The sequence below is a fragment of the Sceloporus occidentalis genome, unplaced genomic scaffold, assembly GCF_023333645.1.
Source record: "Sceloporus occidentalis isolate IW3139 unplaced genomic scaffold, rSceOcc1.0.p SCAF_2, whole genome shotgun sequence".
Taxonomy (NCBI): Eukaryota; Metazoa; Chordata; class Lepidosauria; order Squamata; family Phrynosomatidae; genus Sceloporus; species Sceloporus occidentalis.
Window position 1 is genome coordinate 116,691,319 of NW_028316982.1, and position 25,490 is coordinate 116,716,808.

Here is a 25,490-nt window from a genome sequence, read left to right on the forward strand (position 1 = left end):
AATTATTATTATTATTATTCTTTATTTATATAGTGCTGTAGATTTGCACAGAAAGTACATAAAAACAATAACTATAAAAGAGTAAACCTGCCTATGGCGTACAATCTAAGAAAATAATGATGTAATTTCAGTACGATCTATGAAGAATTGAGTTAAAGAAGAATTATTTTATTTTACTGTACAATGTGCACTGTAGAATTTCCTAATACTGATGAAGGTATTGTGTGTATTAAGAACATACCATGAGTCCAGTGAATGTAACCTCTCAAGACCAAAAGGATACGCTTCCCCACTCCACCATTACTTTTATCAGGCTTCATGTCAAGGGGAAGGTTTGACTAAACAATAACACAAAAGGAAAGAATCTCAAGCCAGCTCACTCAGGAAAGAAAGTGCAGATAAGGATGCTCCAACGGCTGAAGTTCAGCAGGCAAAGGCACTGAAAGATTGAAAAGGCCATCTAATCCAACTTCTTCCCAAGAGCTAACCATCCAATGTCTAGGTTTTTTGTGGGTTTTTCGGGCTATGTGGCCATGTTCTAGAAGAGCTTATTCCTGATGTTTCACCAGCATCTCTGAAGGGGCCAGCCACAGATGCTTAAAAACAACAAGAATAAACTCTTCTAGAACATGGCCACATAGCTCAAAACCCCCCACAAAAAACGATGGATGCCGGCCATGAAAGCCTTCTATTTCACATCCAATCTCTTTTTAAAGGCTGTCAAAGGAGCAGAGCCAGTGGTGAGGGAAGATGGAAGTTGAAGTCCAGCAACATCTGGATGGCCATAAGGTTCCTAGCCAAACCATAAATGAATGGAAATGGATTCCCCCAGTAGTGTGTGCATTTGTGTTCCTGCTAAATACAAGAGAGGACAAAATTTGGCTGAGCCTGTTATACACCACACACACACACATACACAAGCAACCCCTGTTATTATGCACTTCCCCAGATATTCAAGGTTTTAAAAATAGGTTGATCTCCACTCCATTTTTTCCTGTTTACTTAATTTCAGAAACCACTGAAATTCTACTAATTACATGATTTTTATGTCTGCTGCTCAGTTCAGTATGTCAGGCAGTTCAATTTGATTTGTCAAAGGAAAGTCTGGGTACCTACAATATCTGAAAATGTTGGTCCGAAGTACATCTAATTTTGAACATGCACTTAAAGGAGAACAGGCTGTGACACCACAGACCTTTCCTCCTCAAGTATCTTTACAGTATTAGTTAGCAATCTTTTTATTAGAGCTGGTGTGAGTTTAAGGCTGATATACAGACAAGGCCAATGGCAAATCAAAGCATTTTTAACTCCAACTGATTTATCTGGAAGGTAGATAAAGGGCCAAAACACACTGCAGAAATAATCCAGTTTGAGATTGCTTTGATCACCGTGGCTCAGTGCTAGGAAATTCTGGGAACTGTAGTTTATTGTGGCACCAGAACTCCCTGACAGAGAAGGCTAAATGTCTCACAAACACTACAATGCCCAGAATTCCTTAGCCTTGAGCCAGGGCAGTTAAAGCATTCTCAGACTGGATTATTTCTGCAGTATGTTTTGGAAGAAAACTAACTTTAACTTCCCAGCATCTTCTCCACTTTAGGCCATATCCTTCAAGAGAGGATATTGTTATCTTAAAGAAGAAGCAAGGAAGAAAGCAAACTTGGAAGCACTAAAACCTTTTTGCCTCCTATACTGAGAAGATGCATTTATTAATTACTATTGCAGTTAATCACTTCTATCTAGCCCAAGAATGCAATAGAGAGCTGGATGAAAATAACAGGAAAATCACTCCATTTTATTGCAAGGATAAAACCTTCTTAGAAAATATTACTGATAGTTATTAACTGCTTCTCTTATGACATTTGCAAGTGCCATTTGCAAGGGGCCCTGATCATCATGGGAATTAAGAGGACTGTATTGGTTTGGCTGAATCCCCTGTTGATAAGAGCCTGGCCTTTGAGCAGTGGAGGAAGGAGAAGAATGGCTATAGCTGTAAGGGCCTTTGGGTCTATGTTCCCTCCCCATCGGTGCTGCTCCCCCATAGAGGAGTGGACTGCTTCCAGAGGAAGGGTTCTGAGCATAACCATCCTCTTCTATGTAGCTAATCATATCATCTAGGTCTAGGCTGCTTGTACTTGCTGAGGAAACAGAACCCTGGTATTGCGCTACATAGGCCTGCCCTCCCAGCTGTGGGGTTCCTAAAGAACCCTGTGGGTCTTCTTGACCAGAGTAGGTGTTATAATTAAAGTAAGAATAATTATTCTGCTGGATCTGATGTGAGTGTGACTGTATATGGGAGTGATCTTCACCTCCACCAAAACCAAATGGAAGATTTTGGACTGAAGGACCAAAGCTGACATTACTGCCAAAGGAAGAAGTGGCCTGTCCAGTCACAAAGTGACTATCATGCTGGTGGACAGTCCCTTGTGGAAATGGATAGTAATAATGCTGGTACACTAGCTGATTCTGTCCCCAGTGATGTCCTGGTTGCAGCTGTTTCTTGCAGTTTCCTGGCCAGGTAGTCTGGCAGGCAACCCCCTTTGATGGAGCTCTTCCATGGGATGGGATCTTCCTTGTCTTTTCCTGCTTTACTGCCTTTTGCTCAGCACACTCTGGATCTCTGGATCTTCTGTTTTGAAACCAGACCTAAAACAGAAAGATAGGAAAACAACTTGTCCATCTTTTCCATTCAGCAATTTCAGCATTCTAGGTACTAAACCAAATCAAAACCTGGTTTCTCATGAATGGTATCCAGGAGAGATCCTACTTTTAAATCTTTCCTTTCCTCCAAAGGGTAAAAGTTATTCTTTCCTAGTGAATGCACAATAGCCCTGCAGAAAGTCACAACTAGCCCAAAGACACGCTTGCTTCCATTTTCTCTCCTTATTCCAGCTCTTAGAGAGGAGAATTACATTTTATTAAATTTGCCCTACTTGATTCCTGTGTTTCTTGTTTTCAGCAGCATTGCCCTGTTTTCTGCCCCTTCTCACAAATATGTCTGACTTATCTATTGTTAGGTTGCTACAGAGAATGTCAATATTTTAATTTTCTAAAAAGCATCACCTAATACATTTCCTATCAACTTTCTGCTGAAGGATAAATAGTATACAAGGTGGCTTTTGGACCCCCCCCCCCCAAATAAAAACCCTTCATTCATAAAACCATTTTCATTAGCTAAAAAATTAACAAGAGGCCTCATTCTGCAGCCTCTGTTCAAGCACTGTGATGAATGCCCGGCAAGGCTGAGAACCAACCACAGTAGTGGGTTGAAAAGGATGGGAAGGATTTTCCTGCCAGTTATTTCTATAGAGTTAGGCAGGGAGGGGACATGGGTGGCAATGGGGATGGGGAAGGGGAAGGATCCTAGCCCCTCTTCTTACCGCCACACGATCCTCTGGGATATTAATGTCTTTCGCCAATTGCTCCCGCTCTGAGAAGCTGGGACGTTTATTATAAGCATAGAAGGTCGTCAGAGCCTCCACTTGGTGAGGTTCATATTTGGTCCGCTTCCGTCGCCTAGACAGCCTCTGCTCTTCTGGTGCAGTGGTGGTTTCTGCAAGAAACAAACCAACACAATGACAAAATGCATCCAGTGCTTTAGAATTATAAAATGCTTCCCATGCTTCACAATGCTGGAGACCCCTTCCCAAATGAAATTAACCTTAATGTTTCCCATCTGAGCAGAAGCCCCATTAAACACCACTCAATTCTTCTGTTGCATTTTGCCTGGGTATAGGATCAGACTTCCATAAGTCCTTTCATTGTCTACCTGACAGCTTGTGGTTGAGGTCATTCTTTGGGGAGTGGTTTTATTCAAGGTTATTCAAAAGTGAGCTCAACAGGGTCCCCATGTTTGCTGGCCTTTCAAAGCCTTTACTGCTGGCTGGAGAGGGCAGCAGGAATGGAAAAAGGGAAGAGACCCCTTAGGGCTGCCATAAGTCAGGACCTCCAAACCGGGACAAATGTAGGACAATATTTTCAAATGTAGGACACTTTTTTTCTTTTATATAATCGAGGACACACGAAAACACTCATGGAATTATAAATTCAGGCTTCTTAGCCATGATACAAATGGAGGACATTTTGAAATTTGACAGAAGAGGACATGCCCCGGAAAAGGAGAAGGATGTCTGCTCACCTTCTCTCTGGTCCAAAATACACTGCCCAAATAAAACATAGCTGGACTGAAATGCCCAGAGTTCCTCACCAAAGCTGCATCCACACTGAGGAAAGAATCCAGTTCAAGAGTGACTTAACTCTCCTGGGTTAGTGCTGGGAAATGCTGGGAATTGTAGTACACTGCGGCCCCAGAGCTATCTCTGACAGGGAGTCACATAACTGCAGTGCCTAGAATTCCTCCCTAGGTGCATCCACACTGAGGAAATGGTCCAGTTTGAGACTGCTCAGTGCTGGGGAATCCTGGGAATTGTAGTCTATTCTGGCCTCAGAGCCATCTCTGACAGAGAAGTCTCAATGTCTCACAAACACTAGCATTCCCAGGATTCCCTAGCACTGAGTTAAAGCAGTCTCAAAGTGGGTTGTTATTCCTGCAGTGTGTGAGAGAGATATAAAGGATAGGGACTGGATTCATTTGGAGGAGATCTGTGTCCAAAACACACAGCTTGGACTGCCAGGGCTCAGTGCTAGGGAATCCTGGGAATTGTACTTTATTGTGGCACCAGAACTCTCTGACAGAGAAGGCCAAGTGCCTCACAGACACCAGAATTCCAGAGCATTGAGCATTGAGGGATGGAGCCAAGGGAAGTGGCCAGGACCATTCGGAGGAGCCCCTGCTTTTCCTCATCATCGCAGCCTCCTCCCTTCCACCGCAGGCCCCAAAGGGCAAAACTGCCAGCAAGAGGCTCTGCTCCCAGGCAATGCCTCCTCCTCCTCCTCCTCACCTCCTGGCCCTGAAGGCTCTTCCTGAGTCTGGCAGCCTCCTCAACTCAGGACAAACCTGAGTTAAGGAGGAAACCTACTGGTGAAAAGCCGGGAATGTCCCGCCAGCAGGAGGGTTATGGCAACCCTCACACCTAGCCCAATTCTTGCCCCAAAAGAGCCAAAAGTAAAATGATTTCAATGAATTACCTTCGCTGTCTTCTGTCCTGTGGGTGGCATGATCCCTCTTGGAAGGCTGCATCAGAGGGATGAACATGGCAGTGTTCTTCAGAGGTTGCAAGCAGTTTACTCCAGAGAAGAGTTTGCCATGCCAAATGCCAGGGGCCTGCCTTTTCTAACCTCATGACTGTAGGTTTCCCTGATCCCCTCCTCCTCCTCCAATGAGGATTGAAGGGCAGATCAGACTTCTTTCCACCTTTGGCTTTCAAAGGACCATTTCCCTTCTCCCTCCCCCACTGAGTTTTCTTTTGGTTTGGACTTAAACCCAGACCCTTCTTAGCACCTCGTTGGCTAAAGGGGAAGAACATTTTACAAAGCCTTATTGACTAGTTGCTGAACTCAAAAGAGGTCGTTGAGATCCATTTTTGTAGCAGCCCCCGAACTGAGGCATTCCATACCCAAGGAACTAATATATTAATTGGTTTTTAGTTGTCCATGTCCTCTAGAGCCCTCATGGGCTTGGAGCAATATAGAAATGCTTTTAAGTAATAAATAAATAAATAAAACCATTTTAAATGGGGGGGGGGAACCTCCTTATTCCTAGTTGGCCCTTTTGTTGTTGTACTGTGCTTTCAGTTGAACAGTGGCTGCATGCGCACTGTGGAAATAATGCAGGTTGACACTGCTTTAACTGCCATGGTGCTTTCCTGTGGAACCCTGGAATTTGTAGTGAAACAACTCAATCGGGAAGATAGGACAAATGAATGGGGTTGATTGAGAAGTCAAGGATTAAAATATTAATGTTGTGGTTGTTCTTGTTGTATGCCTTCAAGTTGTTGCCAACTTATGGTGACCCTAAGGCAAAGCTTTCATCACATTTTCTTTGCAAGCTTATTCAGATGGGATTTGCCATTGCCATCCTCTGAGGCTGAGAGAGTGTGACTGGTCCAAGGTTGTCCAGTGGCTTTCTGTGGCTGAATGGGATTCAAACCTTGGTCTTCAGAGCCACAGTCCAGTGCTCAAACCACTACAACCACTCTGGCTTCAATCAACTCTAAGGATATTTAAACAGAAGCAAATTCTAATTCTTTAGCCCAGAAAAGAGGATGCTTTTAAGTGAACTCAACATGGGAAACTTTGCATTTGGGGGCTTTTTGCTGAGATTTTTCACAGAGCTTGGAAGTTCCTTTTCTTGTAAGAATGACAGTTGCCATTGCAAAGTCTACCCAAGAGGTTAATTACGTACTACTGGGTTTTTTTTAAGTACACCAAGAAAATAAGGCTTTGCTTTCAAAAGATAAATCTTTTATGTTATTATTTTCTTGGTGTACTTAAAAAAACACATGCAAGAAGCAAGAGCACATATCACCCTAACATGGAAAAGATGTTTTGTTTTGTTTTTTGGTAAGTGGAGATGCTGGCTTGCGGATTTTGAGAGTTGATGGCTGAAGCAAGATCTGAAAGGGGGCCTTCCTGTATAACTCTTGTCCAACAGCTTTCCTTCATAGGGTTGCCATAAGGAGAAGGCAACCTGACCACAAACTAGCAACAAAAAACAACTCTGCACTGTTTCCCTCCTCCTGAGACACCCAAATGGAACTCAGCCTCAGAGGTTAGAAACCTTGCAAAACCCTGAGAAAAGTCATTCCCTCTCAGCCTCAGAGGATGTAATGGCAACCCCTCTCTGAAGAAGCCTTGCAAAACCCTGGGGAAAGTCATTCTCTCTCAGCCTCAGAGGATGTAATGGCAACCCCTCTCTGAAGAAGCCTTGCAAAACCATGGGGAAAGTCATTCTCTCTCAGCCTCAGAGGATGCCAATGGCAACCCCTCTCTGAAGAAACCTTGCAAAACCCTGAGGAAAGTCATTCTCTCTCAGCCTCAGAGGATGCCAATGCCAACCCCTCTCTGAAGAAACCTTGCAAAGCCCTGAGGAAAGTCATTCTCTCTCAGCCTCAGAGGATGCCAATGCCAACCCCTCTCTGAAGAAACCTTGCAAAACCCTGAGGAAAGTCATTCTCTCTCAGCCTCAGAGGATGCCAATGCCAACCCCTCTCTGAAGAAACCTTGCAAAACCCTGAGAAAAGTCATTCCCTCTCAGCCTCAGAGGATGTAATGGCAACCCCTCTCTGAAGAAACCTTGCAAAACCCTGAGGAAAGTCATTCTCTCTCAGCCTCAGAGGATGCCAATGGCAACCCCTCTCTGAAGAAACCTTGCAAAACCCTGAGGAAACTCATTCTCTCTCAGCCTCAGAGGATGCCAATGGCAACCCCTCTCTGAAGAAACCTTGCAAAACCCTGGGGAAAGTCATTCTCTCTCAGCTTCAGAGGATGCCAATGGCAACCCATCTCTGAAGAAACCTTGCAAAACCCTGGGGAAAGTCATTCTCTCTCAGCCTCAGAGGATAGAAACCTTGCAAAACCCTGAGGAAAGTCATTCTCTCTCAGCCTCAGAGGATGCCAATGGCAACCCCTCTCTGAAGAAGCTTAGCAAAACCCTGGGGAAAGTCATTCTCTCTCAGCCTCAGAGGATGCCAATGCCAACCACTCTCTGAAGAAACCTTGCAAAACCCTGAGGAAAGTCATTCTCTCTCAGCCTCAGAGGATGCCAATGGCAACCCCTCTCTGAAGAAACCTTGCAAAACCCTGAGGAAAGTCATTCTCTCTCAGCCTCAGAGGATGCCAATGCCAACCCCTCTCTGAAGAAACCTTGCAAAACCCTGAGGAAAGTCATTCTCTCTCAGCCTCAGAGGATGCCAATGCCAACCCCTCTCTGAAGAAACCTTGCAAAACCCTGAGGAAAGTCATTCTCTCTCAGCCTCAGAGGATGCCAATGCCAACCCCTCTCTGAAGAAACCTTGCAAAACCCTGAGGAAAGTCATTCTCTCTCAGCCTCAGAGGATGCCAATGGCAACCCCTCTCTAAAGAAACCTTGCAAAACCCTGAGGAAAGTCATTCTCTCTCAGCCTCAGAGGATGCCAATGGCAACCCCTCTCTGAAGAAACTTAGCAAAACCCTGAGGAAAGTCATTCTCTATCAGCTTCAGAGGATGCCAATGGCAATCCATCTCTGAAGAAACCTTGCAAAACCCTGGGGAAAGTCATTCTCTCTCAGCCTCAGAGGATAGAAACCTTGCAAAACCCTGAGGAAAGTCATTCTCTCTCAGCCTCAGAGGATGCCAATGGTAACCCCTCTCTGAAGAAACCTTGCAAAATCCCGAGGAAAGACATTCTCTCTCAGCCTCAGAGGATGTAATGGCATCCCCGGTAGCCGCCGCTGCAGCAGCCAACCCAACCCAGGGCAAACCCGGGCAAGGAGTAAAGGTGGGACAGGACCTTCCCAACCGGCCAAAAACTGGGAAAGTCCCGCCCCCAGGCGGGATATGGCATCCCTACACACGGGGCTTTGGGGGGATTTTTGGAGCTCAGATCCGGGGTGACTGCGGGTCTACAATGCGAATTCACGTCATAACATGAATGTGTTATCAGATGAGATTCCTTTCTATGATCGCTCCTTCCGTGGCGCTTCCTCAGTGATTCCAAAGTGACCCCTCATTTTGTTAAGATCGGAAAAAAAGTGAATTGACAGAATTCGCTTTCAAGCTCACTTCGATTTCACTTCAAATTGGTTTGGTGTGGAAGATCACGCCGATGTCGCCCTCTTGGCCCCCTGTGTCCTGCTGCTCCATCCCCCTCCTCCTCCTTCATGCCATCTCCTCCTCTCTGCCACCCTGCGACCTATCTCATCATCCCCTGCCTTCTCCTGCAACCAAAACTTGGCCCCAGTGATCCCCTGTGACCTATCCCATCATCTCCTGCCTTCTCCTGCAACCGAAACCTGGCCCCAGTGATCCCCTGTGACCTATCCCATCATCCCCTGCCTTCTCCTGCAACTGAAACCTGGCCCCAGTGATCCCCTGCGACCTATCCCATCATCCCCTGCCTTCTCCTGCATATGAACCCTGGACCCAGTGACCTCCTGCGACCTATCCCATCATCCCCTGACTGCTCCTTCAGTCCGATGAAGGATGACAGCTAAGAAGGGGGCAGTGAAGGAGCACAGCATCCAGACCCGCACTGAGCATGCGCAAGGGTCCCAATTTGAATCGTTGAATCCGCATGGTATGCACCGGTGTAGTAATACAATTTGCACTCACTCTGCTTTGCATGAATTCTCATCACGTGACTTGCCTTGGATTCGATTCCCCCTCGATTCAGAAGGGCAACAGAAGGGCAACCAGGTATGATAAAACATTCACATTACGACATGAATTTGCATAACTGAACCAGGCATCACCCTGGATCTGAGCTCCAAAAAGCCCCATGTGATATACTCCAAGGTCTTCTCAGTGGTTGGCCCTTCCTTTGCCACTGTGAGTAGCTGGAATAGTGGATTAGGTGCTCCAATACAACAACAACAAATTAATATGTTTGGTGGTGCAAGCCTGTACTAAAACCACAATTTCTGACATGGACCTCTTCATCACGGTCTGATCTTGAAAGCTAAGCCAGTTAGTACTTGGTTAGTACTTGGATGGGAGACCATCAACAAATACTAGGTGCTCTAGGCCTTTATTTTAGAAAAAGGAATTGACAAAACCATCTCTGAGTATCCCTTGCCTAAGAAAACCCTATAAAATTCATACTTCTCTGAGTATTCCTTGCCTAAGGAAACCCTATAAAATTCATAGAGTTTATACAAGCCAACAGATGACTTGAATGTGTACACACACATGTACATACTCACACCCTATCTTGTCACATGTGACTGCTGAGATTCATTGTTTGGCTTGTTTGAAGGTAGACTTTCTGGGCTGTTGTCAAGAATATCATTTTATCTTGTAATGGGTACTGGAAAGTTTTTCTTCACATTTTGTCACTCTCATCATGCATGACTGGCTGTTCGGAAGTCTGGACTTTTCTAGATTAGGGATTTCTTGCCCACAACACATTCCTGGAAGGCTCTGTGAAGAGTAGCTGGAAAACTGGTGTTCTGGATAAATGTCAGAATATGGATCTTCCCCAAGAATGAGTAGTGGAAAGTGGTTCCTGCTGATATATATTTTTAAGTGTATTATATCCCTCCAGTCATATGGGATAGGTGAATTTAATTGGCATGACACACAAGTAATTTGGTGTTCCAAATTCCTGTCCTACAAACATAAATCTGGTTTGGGTAGAATTTTGGTGTGTGTGGTTTTTTTAATGTTATTATTGTACAACTGCTAAACAGTTAGCTGAGCCTCTGTTTTGCTGGAATGTGGTTTCTAGTGAGATATTTTGGGTTGTAGCATTACTCCCATCTATCATGTATGACTGTTGAATTTTTAAAGTTGGCATTGTGGACACTCAGACTGGGTGCCAGAATGAGGAATTTGTCTCACATCTACTCAGGTGTCTCTGCTGAAGTATGGCGATATGGTTTACTTGGCAACGAAGAGCCAAGTAAGGATGGTTTCTAGGCACGAAGGGATGGGGGAGGAATGATATTTGAACTGTTTTGGTTCTAAAACTTGGCTCTCAAGTGTAAAAGAGAAAGTAGTCTCTGAATTCATCTATAATGAGAGTCGGAAACCTAAATGTAAATGCAATGACATGAAGTCGACTACATGCTCAGATTAGAGAGTGCCACAGAGAAGGCCTTCCCTCCTTAAGGCAAAACCTTCTTTATTTGCTATGAGATACCATATTGTGTGCCTTGAGGTTGGTTCCAACTTATGCTGGTCCTAGGGCAAACCTTTCAGTGTTTCCTTGGTAAGAATTGTTCATAGGAAGGCTGCCTTTGCCTTTTTCTGAGGGTGAGAGAGTATGACTTCCCCAAATGTTACCCAGTGGAGTTCCATGGCAGAACAGAATTCAAACCCTGGTCCCCTGGACTATAACACTCAAACCATTGCACCAATCTAGCTCTCCTGATTTCCTTCTACCTGAATACAAAATACTCTTGGGAAACACTGCCCCCTCTTGGTGATTTGTGAATTGTGCTCTTATGTGCCTGAGCTGGCTGGATTATCACATCTAAAGTTATTCAATGCCCAGTAGAGTTTTTCTTCCTCTGAGCAGGCTTCTGTTGTATTACTCTAAGCAGTGGTTGCCCTGGATATGGTCCTCCTTTTAAATCCAAATAGACACTTGGAGTCATTTCTAGTGTTTCATTTCATAGAATCATAGAGTTGGAAGTTGGAATTGTACAACAATGACGTTTACCATACACGGAGTAAGAAATGGCAGATGTTCAAGCTTGGTTCAGAAGAGGAAGAGGAACTAGAGATCATATTGCAAATATATGCTTTATAATGGAACACACCAAATAATTTCAGAAGAAAGTCATATCCTGTGCTTTATAGTTGATAGTAAAGCATTTGAATGTGTAGATTATGGAAAACTATGGATTGTTCTAAAATAAATGGTTGTACTACAACATTTCATTGTCCTGATACATAACCTATACTCAAGACAAAAGGTCATTATTAGGACAGAACATAGGGAAGCAGAAAGGTTTCCAGTTGGCAAGGATGTCAGACTAGGGTGCATTTTTTATCACCCTGTCTAATTTATATGTAGATCGTATGGAAAGTGGGAATAGGCTCCGAGGAAGGAATTAAAGATTTCCTATACCTTAGCTCAGCCATAAATCAAAATGTAGTCAAGAAATCAGAAGATTAAGAAGGGCAGCTATGAAGGTGCTAGATAAACACCTCAAGTGTAAAGATATATTATTGAATGCCAAAGTAAAGAATAATCCACGTCATTGTATTTCTGATTTCTATGTATGGTTGTGAACAAACTGACAAAAAGAAAAACTCATTTAAAATGTGGTGCTGGAGGAGAGTTCTACAGATAACATGGACTGCTAAAAAGGCAAGTTAAATAAGTCTGAGAGCCACTTGATCCTGAACTCTCATCAGAAGCCAAAATGCCCAAACTGAAGCTATCATGTTTTGGATATAGCATGAGACAACATGCCTTGTTAGCAAAGATAATAATATTTGGTAAAGTGGAATGTAGTATGGAAAGAAGAAGACGACATTACAGGTGGATAGACTCAATCAAGGAAGCCACAGGCCTGAATTTGCAAGCCCTGAGAAGCCCCGAGAAGGCCTGTTAATAACAGGGTCCCTTGGAGGTCTCCCATTCATTGGGTCACTGTATATCAAAGCCAACCTAATTGGCCATAACAGCAACAAATGTAACCACACAGATATGGGAATTTTATGACCATATGTGGCTGCCAGGTCCCTGGTGTGGGTCCTACCCTCAGTTCCTCTTATTTCCCCAAATGTTATTTGCTGGAAATAAATCAGCCTAAAAGTAGCCAGCCACAAACCCAAAAGGCTCCAAGGGGTGCTACTGGTCATATAAAGACTATTTCAGGGAAGGGGCATTTAAAAGCAGCATTTTATTCAGCATTTATCTGAAACAGCATTTAATTCAAAATGGAAACTTGTCTTCTGGGGGCTTGTGGTGTGTAAAAAAGGGTGGATACAACCCACTGTAGTCCAGGATAGTTCCTAAACTATCGAAAGATCTTCACATTGAACTAGTTGGGCTCCTGGGCTTTAAGGGAAGGAGACAGGCAAAGAGACTCAGTCATTCAGTCAAAATTACTTAATCATTTTGACCAAGAGCTGCAGAATTAAAATTGAGAACAGGTCCACTTACCTGGTTTATTTTTAAATTGTGAGCACTGTTTACCTGGTTATGAACATCTTAGGATCTCTCTCCATATGGAGGGAGGAATATGTTTAAAATGAATTAGTGTGGGTTTTTAATTATATCCTGCCTCATAGAAATTATAATTTAAAGCATTCAGAAATATATTATTTTATTGTAAATTATACATGTATGATTCAGGAGGAAGCGTGTGAGCAGCAGAAATGTTTTTGTCTGAATGCCTTCATAGCAAGCTGGACACCACAATATCTGCTATCCAAGATCTGCAGTGAGTACAGTCCATCATACAAATTGTGAAAAGAGGTATTTTGGTAATGCTAGAGAGAGGAAGAGGAAATCATTGTTCCACTGCCTTTCTCCATCTCAGACTGTAAGAGGATGAGAGGCTATCCTCAACTCACATTCTTTCCTCCCTTGTAGCAGTGGCCCCACAGAGTATGGCTGCTGCCAGGGTGTGGTAAGTAGTTTTGGACAAGGCACAAAAGGCTACATGACAGCCTCTTGAGCCTTATTCCAAAAAAGGGCATAGATGAGGATAAAGCACACATCTGCTACTATCATCTTCTGAAGCATCCCATTCCGCCCTCTCAGAAATGAATAAAGATGCATTTGTTACCCACATCTACAATGGTTCAAAAGTTTCTGGTGACTCCTACCTTTTGTTGTTGTTCTTATTTGCCCTCGACTCGACTGACTCACAGCAACCCTGTGGATGAGACACCTCCAAAAAGCCCTGTCTTCTGCTGCTCTATTTAGTTCCTGCAATCCCATGCCTATGTCCCCCCTGACTGAGTCCATCCATTCGGCATGCAGTCTTCCACTCCTTCTTCTCCCCTCTATCTTTCCTAGCATTATTGTCTTTTCCGGTGATCAATGCCTTCTCATTATATGTCCAAAGTACGTCAGCCTCAATTTAATCATGTTGGCTTCTAAGGAGATCTCTGGCTTCATCTGTTCCAAGGCCCATCCATTTGGCTGTCCATGCAGGGACATAGCCAAGGGGGGGGGGTTCTTGGGGTCCGGACCCCCCTTCCACTAGAAAAATGGTGTGTGCTGCGCCGCCGCAGCACCCAAGCCCCATTATAATGGTGGCACTTAGTCTGGACTCCCCCCCCCCTTCCTAAAATCCTAGCTACATCCCTGGTCCATGGTATCCTGAGCACTCTTCTCCAGCACCACATCTCAAATGAGTTGATTCTCCTTCTGTCTGCTTCCTTGACTGTCCACCTCTCACATCCATACATGGTGATGGGTGATATGATGGTTTAGACTAGTGGTCTCCAAACTGTGCCCTTTAAGAGGTTTTGGATTTCAGCTCAACGATGCCTCAGAAATATTGGCCAATAGCCTGGGATTCTGGGAGCTGAAGTCCAAAATCTGTTAAAGAACATACAACAATAAGGGGAGAGATTTAGAGAAGAGTACTGAAAATTACATTGGTTTAACATTTTAAAATCCTAATTACATTGGTTTAACATTTTCAGTTTCGGTGTTCCCAAAACAACCACAGACTCTCCTCCATCTGTATTGGACAGCTTCTTGATTAAAGAATTAAAATTAAAAACACTGGAATGATTAAAGAACATTTGAGAATGACACTTAGAACGGAAACTCCCATCATTATAATATTAAAAAGTTATCTGAGAATGGCCTAGAATGCCACCTTCTGTGTAAATTAAATCAATCTAATTCACCACTCCCAGGGGACTGGATGGAAGGGATGCAGAATGCTTCTCAGAGCTGGATTAAAACTGGTAGAGGCCCTCAGCACTTAAAAGATTTTGGTGTCCCTATATACAGTTGCCCCTCCTAACTTGCGGATCTGAGATCCGCGCCCTGGAATATCTGCGGAGGGGTGACTTCCGCTATTTCCTTTGGCACGAACCCAGTGTGTGCGCCCAGGCCACACACATGCGGGGGGGGGGGCACCCCACTCAAGCCTATGAGGCTTGAACATGCACGGGCCTCCGTTTTCTGGAATGGATCCCCCATGAAAACGGAGGTCCAACTGTATATCTAATTCAACATACAGTGTACCCGCTCCATACACAGCTTCCGATTTATGCAAAAGTCGCGCTGCAATTGAATGAATTGTGCATGCGCCCATGGTGTGCATGCACCACGCTGCCAAGAGCACAAGACCCCTTCTACTGAATGGATCTTGAGCTTATGGGGAATTTGCCTTATGCCTGAGGATCCAGAACGGATCCCCCACATAAGGAAAGGCCCCACTGTATAAGCAACAATAAACTATAAAATAAAGTTTTATTTTTTAAATAAATGAAAACTCTCATGAGATAGAAAAAAATGTTTATTCCAAAGATTAATGTTGTACTTCCAAGATTAATGTATATCATTAATCTCTAATATTACTAGCATCATGTGCAGTTTTGCACCGTATGGCCCAAGGTAAATCCAGCAATGGGAAATGTCTGTGGTGCCCCATCCACGACCTCACTTTAATGGTAAATCTAGCCCTGACCCTTCTGCAAGTGTATTATTTTTCCCCCTCAAATAGCTCAAGCTACATAACATCCTAAAGGCAACCACAGATGTTTCATGACAACAAATGGATGTTAAACCTCCACAGAATTCACCGTCTAGTGTGCCTTCCAGGGCAAAAAACCAAACCAAAAGCCTGTAGTCACACATGGCTAGATGAAACCACAAATTCATAGCTCTCACCTAGTAATTAGTAAGCAGTGAATTTAGTTAGCACGGAAGGTGGCATACTGTTCTCTTCATGGATTGGGTTTTGTTTGTTTGTACGCCTAGTACTAGAGAGGTTTCATTCAAATATATAGCCATGTTAGTCTGTAGAATCAGTTTGTAGAGAGATCTTGTAGCACCTTTGAAACTAACTGAAAGAAATTGGCAGCATGAAGTTTCGTAGACTTCAATCAACTTCCTCAGATGAATCTGGGGAAGTAGATTGACATCTACGAAAGCTCATGCTGCCAATTTCTTTCTTTCAGCTAGTCTCAAAGGTGCTACAAGATCTCTCTACATAGAGAGGTTTTAGTTGTCCAACATTGTTGTCAGGTGCTCACCCCAACATTCTTGGACTATTATTCAGTGTTGTTCCTACAGCATTCCATCTGGTCTTTCAGAGCATCTCTAAAAGGAAGCCAGGCAGCTTAGTCCAATGTTACTTAATGCAACTTGGTTATTGCAGCCATGGAGTCAATTAACTGGGGCGACAACAGTGTTCACCCTTCAGGGCGTGGAGGAAGAGCCTCTCATTCCTTGGAACAGGCTAGATCTCTCCTGCCCACAGAGTTAGACTATATGTTTTCAAACAACTGCTTCTTCTCTTGCAAGGTTCCTGAGCCTTTAATCACCACTTAGCAATAGGGAGGTTGGCTGGGGGCAGGGGAGAAGCCTAGAACCCTGGGTGCATCTGCATTGCAGAGCTAATGCAGGTTGACACCACTTTAACTGCCAGGGTCCACTGCTATGGGATTCTGGGTTTTGTAGTTTTGTGAGATATTTAGCCTTCCTGGTCAGAGAGCTCTGGTGCCATGGCAAACTACAAATCCCTAAACTACAAAGAACAGGGAGAGGGAGCTGGGTGAAAAGAAGGAGGAAGAGGAAGAGGGGGAAGAGGAGAAGGGGAAGAAGAAAAGGAAAAAGAGGAAGAGGAAGAGGGGGGAGGAGGGAGACAAAAAGAAGCGAGAAGAGGAGAAGGAAAAGGAGGAAGAAGAAGAAGAGGGAGGAAGAAGGTGAGAAGAAGAAGAGGAAGAAGAAAGAGGAGGAGAGGGAGAAGGGAAAAAGAGGAGGAAGAGGGAGGAGGAGGAGGAAGGGGAAAAGAAGAAGAGGAAGAGGGTGAGGAGGAGAAGGGAGAGGAAACGAGGAGAAGTGGAAGGAAAGGAAAAATAAGAAGAGAAAAAGGGTGAGAAGAAGAAGTGGAAGGAAAGGAAAAAGAAGAGGAAGAGGGGGAGAAGAAGAGGAAAGAAAAAGAAAAGGAAGAGGGTGAAAAGGAGGGGGAGGAGGAGAAAGAAAAGAAGAGGAAGAGGGTGAGGGTGAGAAGGAGGAGGCGGAGAAGTGGAAGGAAAGAAAAATAGAGGAAGAGGGTGAGGAGGAGGAAGAGAAGAAGAAGGAAGAGGAGGGGGAAGAAGAGGAAGGTGAGGAGAAGAAGGAAAAGGAAGAGGGAGGAGAGGAAGATGAGAGGAACGAAGAAGAGGAAGAGAGAAGAAGGTGAGAAGAAGGAGGAGAAGAGGAGAGAGAAGAAAGAGGAGGAGGAAGAGGGCGAGAGGAAGAAGGCGAAAAGAAGAAGAAGGAGGAGGAGAAGGAAGTGAAGAAGAAGAGGAGGAGGAGCAGGCATGGCCCCTTGGCAGGCGAGGGCTCCTCCTCCTGCTGGTCCTCCTGCTGCTCCCCAAAGGAGGCCTGGAGGGAGGGCAAGGCCCCAGGGGGTCCCTCCCTTTCCTGGCCCGTCTGGGCTGCCTGGATAAGAGGCACAGCAGCAGCAGGACCAGGAGGAGGAGAAGAGAGGAGGAGAGCAGCTCGGCTCCTGGAGGAGAAGGAGGAGCAGGAGAAAGAGGAGCAGGAGGATGGCCCCTGTTGCAGAAGCCCGCCAGGAGCCCCTGAGCCCCAGCCACTACTTCCGCAAGACCCCTCTGCTGCTGATGCTCCTGATCGGAGGCATCAATGCCTACCACGCTGTAAGCAGAGGGCAGGGGCAGGGAGGGCAGGGAGGAGGCAGCAGCAGCATCCTTCCCCAGTGGGACCTCCAGAGGATGGCCTTTCTGCATCCACACTGGAGAGATCAACCGCTTCCACTCTTTGTCTGGCACAAGGCTATGGAATTCTGGGAGTTGGGGTTTGTTGGGGCAGGATTCCCCAGCACTGAGATAAAGTGGGCTTAATCTGGATCCTTCATGCAGTGCAGAAATCAGCCTTATTCCCAAGAGACCCCCTTCCCCAGTGCACTGTAGCGTTGACCTTTCACGAAAGATTGTGAGTTATAGTTTCCAAGAATGCTTGTCTCCAGCACAACATTAGCATGATTTCACCTTAAATCCCATTCTTTCTCTGGATAATTTGGTACTGGCTGAGCACCTCGCCAAACTATAAATCCCAAGACTTTTGTCAAAGGGAGGCGTGGTGCGAAAAGTGGCATCAAAGTGCCATAACTGTGCCTATACCTTGATTTATGCCTATGGGGTTTTTTAAAAGCCTACATGGCTTTACCTGAGAGATGCTGAAAGTCTGCGTTGCACTCATTAAACAGATTCATAACAACAATAAAAACAGAATGCCCTTGAGGTGTAATATGCATTCTCTATTTAGTGCATTATTATTACCAGTGGCATAGCATTACCAGAGGCATGGACAATCTCAGCACCACCATGCCAGTATAGCTTGGCCTGTTTGATGCTTAACAAGCTCTCCGCTTTTGCAACCCTAAGCAGGATGCCTTAGCATGTGTATCATTTGGCATTCTGCATGTGATGCCAGAGCTGTCATCATCTGGGTGAGACTCAGGTTGTTCAGGCCTGCTTAGCAAGTTTTTGATTTATGTCTTTTCCTGCAGACTCACATGTAGGTGGCGGGATAGAGAAATACTTTGTGTCATGTCATGTCGTGCTGCGAAAATGAGGTGAACCATACCATATTATGAAGGAGGAAAAGCTCAATTTGACATAGGCTTTCTGTTTTCGTTTTCACTAATACGCCATTCCCCTCAGCTGGACAGGTTGCAGAGATTAAAATAGGCAAGCAGTCTCTCCATATTTTCCTATGACAAGATATGACAGTTCTTTGAAACTCCTGGTGGCTTTATTTTGCAGAAAGCAGCCTGATTGTGTAGAATGAGGGTGGGATGCATGCAGGGCAGATCCAAACTGGTGAGGAAGATTTGGTCTGAGAAAGGGACATTTTGGCTCTCTGGGTGGTTTGGACTACAAGACCCATAATCCCTTACCATTCGCCATGCTGCCTGGGGCTTTTGGGAGTTAGAGGCTTAAACATTTGGAGGGCAAAAATTTCTTCAGCCTCTTGTTTAACCTTCCCCTCCTGCTATTTGTCCTGATTAGAAAAGCTACTTGCCCTGATTGCAAGTAGCAAAGCAATACTAATAACTGATCATTTTAGAATTGTGGATTAAGATTGCTGGATTTATAGTAATTTTCAAATTTCTATGCTGCTGCTTCATTCAGTCTTCTGGTTGGGTCCCAAGTGAGAGGCCATGGTAAATGACATATTTTGAATACAAAAGGATCCAGATTCAGTTATTGGCATCTCCACATAAAACACACCATCTATTATAAAGCTTCAGCCTGCTAAAGCCCACCAGGACTTCAGGTTTATGGGATCTACGTCCTGAATCTTACAGTTTTCCAACTGGTGCTTGGGGCAAAAGAATAATCTTTTATTTGGGAGAAAAACATCTGCAACTAGCAATTTGTTCTTAGGATCATAATGGAATGGAACTTCCAATCCTGCTACACTCCTTATCTCCCCTCGCAATATATTTTTGGGCTGAAGGAGCATTGGCCCCATACAGACAGACCAAAATAAAGCTGCTTCAGGTCACTTTGGAGGTATGCTGTTTCAATGATGCATGTGTCCTAAGAGTCCAGAAGCCACACCAAAGCCACAATCCAGTCCTAAGGGCTGGTGCACAGCTTTGGCGCAGCTTCTGGACTCCTAGGAGGCATGCATCAGTTAAACAACATACCTCCAAAGTGACCCGAAGCAGCTTTATTTTGGTCTGTCTGTATGGGGCCATTGATTTGTTGTTTAAAAATTGGGAGTAAAAAATCCTTGGTGATCTTCAGTAAAATTCCCAGAGATAGTAGTTGATCCTCATTTGCCTTTTGTCCACCTGTTACTAGCTCTACATCCTCTTCCTCCTCTGTTCCTGAAGCTCTCCATAAGTTGTCCATTCTTGTTCAGAGCTTGGAAAAGTTATTTTTCAGGCAACTGGTTCCAGACTATGAAGGTAGTAAATCAGTAACACACCTCTAGAGGTTTATAGGGGAATCTTGAGTTAAATGTTTGCACAGTATTCAATTGTCCGGATGCTTAACCTGTACTTAGGACAAGTGGCCGTTATTAGGACAGAATACAAAAAGCAGAATGGTTTCCAATTGGGAAGGTGGTCAGGCAAGGCTGTGTTTTATCACCCGATCTGTTTAACTTGTATGCTGACTATATCATTTATAAAGTGGGATTAGACTCAGTGGAAGGAGGCATGAAAATATGAGGAAGGAACATTACCAATATAAGACAGGGTTGGAAGAAAACCAGATTTTAAACATCTGTTTTTTCTGCTTTAAACTGTTGGGGTTTTGTTTGTTTGTTTAAAACAGGTTTTAGTTGTATTAATTTTTTAATAAAAAATGAATCCTGCTTATTATATTAAAACTGAGAAACATTATTTTATGTATTAGAAAGCTCGATCACCTGTATTTTAATGCTGTCTAACATTAACGATCCAAAATTATTAGACTTTGATATGATTTACATTTTACATGTCTAATATATAATTAATAAAAATGTATGTTTTCTTTCTTTCTCCACCTCAGTGGGCCTTCTTTGCACCCCAAACCATCCCCTTTGACAAACTGGGACTAATAGGTGTTATAACAAAATATCTATTGGAAAATTATAACACCCCTCTGAGAGTATGGTAAGCTGATTTCAGAAATCAAGGATGATTTTCTTGTTCATATTCTGCTTTGCACTTACCCAGGTGTGTGCGTAAGTCTTGGGAGTTTAGGCTGGGAAAATCAAATGTTTCAAAATTGGGGACATGAATGCAAACTGCATTCTCCAGTAAATGGTAAATCTGGCCATGAGGAAGGATTTGGGGAACAGCAGGAGTAAAGCCACTATGATCAGAACAATGTCAAAAAGTTTCTTAAGGCATGAAAAATAGAAAGCTGCGAATCAAGATTCCTTCCTTAAGGCTGGGCACAATCCACAGAGCATTATTTCTCTATGAATCCTAAAATTTGGGATATGTTACCACTACCAACCTGTGAAGCCAGAACCCGATCAAGATGGGATTAAGATTGTTCTTAAGAACCATGTTGAGCATGGCAGATTCTGAGAGTTATAATTCAGAAAGCTCTGTGTGGGAAGTTTTATGATCTGATAATTTTGCCCACGAATTATGTAACAAATTATATGTGTGCATTACATACCAAGCCAGTATAATTATTCCTCTGTGAAGCATTTGAGCCTGGCTCCTCTCCCTTAGCCTCAAATACATGATGTTGTGGTCTGAGTATTGGCCAGGGTTCAACATTCATGGGGACCCACTGGCTGTCCTTAGGCATCACACTTCTCTGGTGGATTTCATTTAAACTATGCAGTAGCTGCATCCCACTGAAATGAACAGGGCTTCTATGGTGTTCAGGGATATGTCTTTTGGCTCTTTCTCTCAGGCCCCAGCATTGCCTGAACTAGCATAATTTCATTCACACCATTCACAAATAGTGTGGTTTCCTCCTTCTTACTTGCAGGTTTGTGATGATTTGGATATTACATACTGCATACGCATTTTGGGGTCTCAAGATATGCAAGTAAGTTATTTTGAATTCTTCCTCAGGATTTTGATCTCTTTTCTACTTCCTATAGTTCTCATAAGCAGCAGAGAGAGGATCTGGAGTGAAGTGCCAGTTTCGGTTGTGTACAAATATTCTTTATGTGTATTCCTGGAGGAACAGTTCCTCATGAAGTCGAAAGTGGTACAAAATAGACAATTTTGTTGTTGTTAGCTGCCCTCGAGTTGACTTTGACTCATGGTGATCCTGTCAATGGGACATCTCCAAGTCTCCCTGTCAATGTAGCTGTGGCAAATTTGTTTAGGGAAGAAGGACAGTGAGTTCTGTTTATTCCAAAGAAAAGCACCGCAGGGCACATGATTCTGAATGTCTCCTTACCTTGGCCTCATTCCCACTACGGTTTAAACCTGATCGTGATTTGGTACGATCCAGTTTAAACGAGCATGGTTCCGACTTAATCCAAATGGCTGAAGCAATTTGGAAAGGGGGGGGCCATGCTTTTGACCCGTTTAACCCGTTTAAAAAAGGCACTGGTTTTTGCCAGGTCTTTTAGGCTGAATCGATTTATTTTGAAATAAATCAGTTCAGTCCAAGTGAGAACCATGTGGATTTGAATCCGCCCCTGCAGTCAACGGCTTTCCCAGCCTCTCCGCCCTAGCCTTGTTTCTCTGTCCCGGCCTTACCTCTCCATCCCGGCCTTTCCCTTCCACCCCAGCCTGATTTCATGGACGATTTAGGCCTCACCTTTAACATTGTGAGCCTACACATGTTTTGCTGAGAGTGAGATTAATAAAAAAAGTTACTCTGATGGAAGGTAAACTTCCTGGGCATTCTCGTCATTGGTTGTGGGTGCACTGCACATAGATAATAGCAGAATGACTTGCTCTTTAGTTATGAGTGGATGGGAATGCAAACTGAAGAAGCTTTGATTCATTATTTTTTTCTCGCAAGAGTGATACAAACTAGCACTTTACTCATATCATAGGACAGTGATGGTGAACCTTTTAGAGGCCGAGTGCCCAAGCTGCAACCCAAGACCCACTTATTTATTGCTAAGTGCCGTGTCCCTCTGGCTTTCCAGTAACAAACTCTGTGCTGGGGCGATGGCACATGTGCCCACAGAGAGGGCTTTGAGTGCCACCTCTGGCACATGTGCCATAGGTTTGCTATCACTGTCATAGGAACACATTTCATCCAAATGTGAATCAGAAATAACAAAGTGCATTCTGTCCACCAGGGGTGCCAATGCAGTTCTTCCATATATTTGTTGTTGTTGTTGTTGTTGTTGTTGTTGTTGTTCTGTGCCTACAAGTCGTTTCTAAACTTATCACAGGGTTTTCTGGGCCTAAGAGAGTGTGACTTGCACAAGGTCATCCAGTGGGTTTCCATGGCTGAGCAGAGAATCAAACCCCAATCTCCAGAGTCCTAGTCCTATGCTCAAACCACTACGACTGATTCTCTCCCCCAGCTCTCATTTCCTTATTTTAAAATAGTTTTCAAACCAAGAAAAGGTTCCTTCTGCCATCTAGTGACCATGGTAGGCAATGTCTCCAGGTTTCAACTTTTTGCCGTTGTGTGAATGACAGGCACACTTCTTTTTTTCTCAAAGCAGCTAAAAGACTGGTGATTGTGCCAACCAAGGTCCCTAGAGGGCATGAGGGGGCTGTTCATTTTTTATTTTACCTGGCAGTTTGGATGTGCATGTGGCACTCTCCACTTGAAAAAAAGAAAGAACTAAAAGGATACTTATTCGGGAACAACAGAATTCTTGAAAACATTATAAGTTACTTTTCCATTTCTTATTGATAATCCACTACCACTACATCCTAAAGTTGTTCTTTGACAAACCCCTTGATGTGCAGTCCAAATAAAGAGGCTATATTAACACATTTTAGAAAATTGTGGCTTGAATGCCCACATTTTAGAAAAGTGCAGTGTGATAGTTTGAGTGTTGGACTATGACTCTGTAGACCAGGGTTTGAGAGTCCCTGCTTGGCCATGGAAACCCACAGGATAAACTTGGGCAAGTCACACTTTCTCAGCTTCAGAAAACCCTGTGATAAGCATTAGGGTTACCATAATTCAGAAATGACTTGAAGGCACGCAACAACAACAATGTAAAATAAATTTGCTGACTGAAAATGTTTTCATATAAGCTTGTGGTTAGTTTCTTCTTTATATTTCAACAGATTGTCTCAGCTACAGTAAACTAATTCCTTGCCAACTCTACCCTCTGTTTCTATCCATCAGAGCTGCTTTCGCATCCAGACTATCAAACCACTGTTTCTCACCCTCCCTTCTTAACCACGTCAGTCATTGCAGTTAATCAACATCTTCCAGAATCTAAACTACTACCACACTTTACCTTCCTTACTCTAAAATACCATTTCCTCTAAAATGCACCTTATCATCACCACAGTGTTGTTGTTGTTGTTGTTGTTGTTGTTGTTGTTGTTATTATTATGTTTATGTTTATTTATATTCATATTCTGCCTTCCTCCCAGTTCAGGAATTTGAGACGGCTTACAAATCTAAAACTAATGTACAGTTCAAACATGTACAAACTTGTAAAACAATCAAGCATCACAATGTGACTCTATCAGATCATGAGGTGGGGCGGGCTGCAACTCTCCAGCCTCTGAAGTTGCTCACTTTAAAAGCTCTTCCAACACATTAGTCTTAGTACATCTTCTGACACATTCCCTTTCCTAAGGTTGGGCTATGACTCAGAAGACCAGGATTCAAATCCCCACTTGGCCATGGAAACTCACTGGGAGACCTTGGGCAAGTTACATTCTCTTGCCCTCAGAGGAAAGCTATAATAAACCCCTCTGAACAAATCTTGCCAAGCGAAACCTGTAATAGAATTGCCTAAGACAGTGCTGCCATAAGTCAGAAACAACTTGAAGGCACAAACAATGTTGATATGAGCATAAAGAAGCAAGTGTTACAAGGGTGGGGAGCCTTTCTGGGAGGAGCTCAGAGAGTCATAAAGGTCTTCCTTTAAGTTTTTTATTTCATATTGCATCAATATCATGTCCATTTGTCTCTTTCTTCTCCACAGGAACAAAGACATCTCTGATGGCAAAACTCAGTTTCTGTGGTTTGCTCAAACAGTTGCATTTGGACTAGGTTCTCTTTTCTTTTTGTGGATTTACAGACCGCCAAAGAAAAAACAATGAAGGATTCAAGCAGAAGACAGCATAGAAACACAATCTGGCATTTTGGTCTTGCTCTCAGCTTAAGGATGGCTGGACTCCTAGATAGTTAATAAGTTCAAAGTACATCCTGTTACTTCTTACCAGGAAAAAAAAAACCCACTGCCTTCTAGCTGCAAGAGAAATTAAATAATTTGCTTATGATTTTTTTTTCTTGAAGTTGATAATGGGGAAGGGAGCCTTAAAAGTTTGATCAGAGAAATTCCATATTAAATAATGAAGACCAAGCACAAACACCTCATAGGGGATCTTTTGAAAAGCTGCAATACAGCCTGCTTCGGAATTTAAAATGAGGCCTGTAGCCCTGCAGTAACTATATTCTCCTCTGATCTAGCTGAGTTGTGTAGACTAGTGTGGTGAGCCAAGGAAATCAGACCTATGCATGTATGCCTGGCCTCATGTTGTTGTTGTTGTTTTTGTTGTTATTATTATTATTATGTTGCGCCTCATTATTGGTCCTCCTGTCTGGACTTTATGTTAGGTTGAGGTGTATGGCCTTCCGGATGTTGGACTGCAATGCCCAGCATCTCCTATTGTTGGCTAAGGCTGACAGAACTTGGAAGTCCAACAACATCCAGAGGGCCACCTCTAGTTTATACGTGAGATATAAATTATTTATGTAAGTATTACATAGAACAAGACCTCAAAATGGTGAAGGGTCTGGAAACCATGTCCTATGAGGAACGACTTAGGGAGCTGGGTATGTTTAGCCTGGAGAAGAGAAGGTTAAGAGGTGGTATGATAGCTCTGTTTAAATACCTGAAGGGATGTCATATTGAGGAGGGGAGCTAGCTTGTTTTCTGTTGCTCCAGAGACTAGGACCCAGAGCAATGGATGCAAGCTCCAGGAAAAGAGATTCCACCTCAACATTAGGAGGAACTTCCTGACAGTGGGGGCTGTTCGACAGTGGAACAAACTCCCTTGCAGTGTAGTGGAGTCTCCTTCCTTGGAGGTGTTTAAGCAGAGGCTGGATGTCCATCTGTTGGGGAAGCTTTATTTTAGATTTCCTGCATGGCAGGGGGTTGGACTGG

At 43.7% G+C, this 25,490-nt stretch overlaps 1 protein-coding gene across 1 annotated transcript; it reads left to right on the plus strand.

Moving 5' to 3' along the window:
* The first annotated feature begins 17,278 nt into the window (after nucleotides 1-17,278).
* On the plus strand, nucleotides 17,279-24,437 carry LOC149318916 (transmembrane protein 254-like). Its single transcript, XM_089507924.1, has 4 exons — nucleotides 17,279-17,389; nucleotides 20,258-20,361; nucleotides 21,200-21,259; nucleotides 24,306-24,437. Exons 1-4 carry the CDS (start codon nucleotides 17,279-17,281, stop codon nucleotides 24,421-24,423), a joined length of 393 nt encoding a protein of 130 aa, XP_089364050.1. The 3' UTR covers nucleotides 24,424-24,437.
* Nucleotides 24,438-25,490: the final 1,053 nt, after the last annotated feature.

What these genes read in the sequence shown, in the direction of transcription:
- LOC149318916 (XM_089507924.1), top strand. Translation starts at nt 17,279, where the DNA reads ATGGCCCCTGTTGCAGAAGCCCGCCAGGAGCCCCTGAGCCCCAGCCAC. An exon ending in GCATCAATGCCTACCACGCT is followed by an intron (nt 17,390 to 20,257) that starts GTAAGCAGAGGG and finishes TCTCCACCTCAG; the next exon opens with TGGGCCTTCTTTGCACCCCA. An exon ending in TGGGGTCTCAAGATATGCAA is followed by an intron (nt 21,260 to 24,305) that starts GTAAGTTATTTT and finishes TCTTCTCCACAG; the next exon opens with GAACAAAGACATCTCTGATG.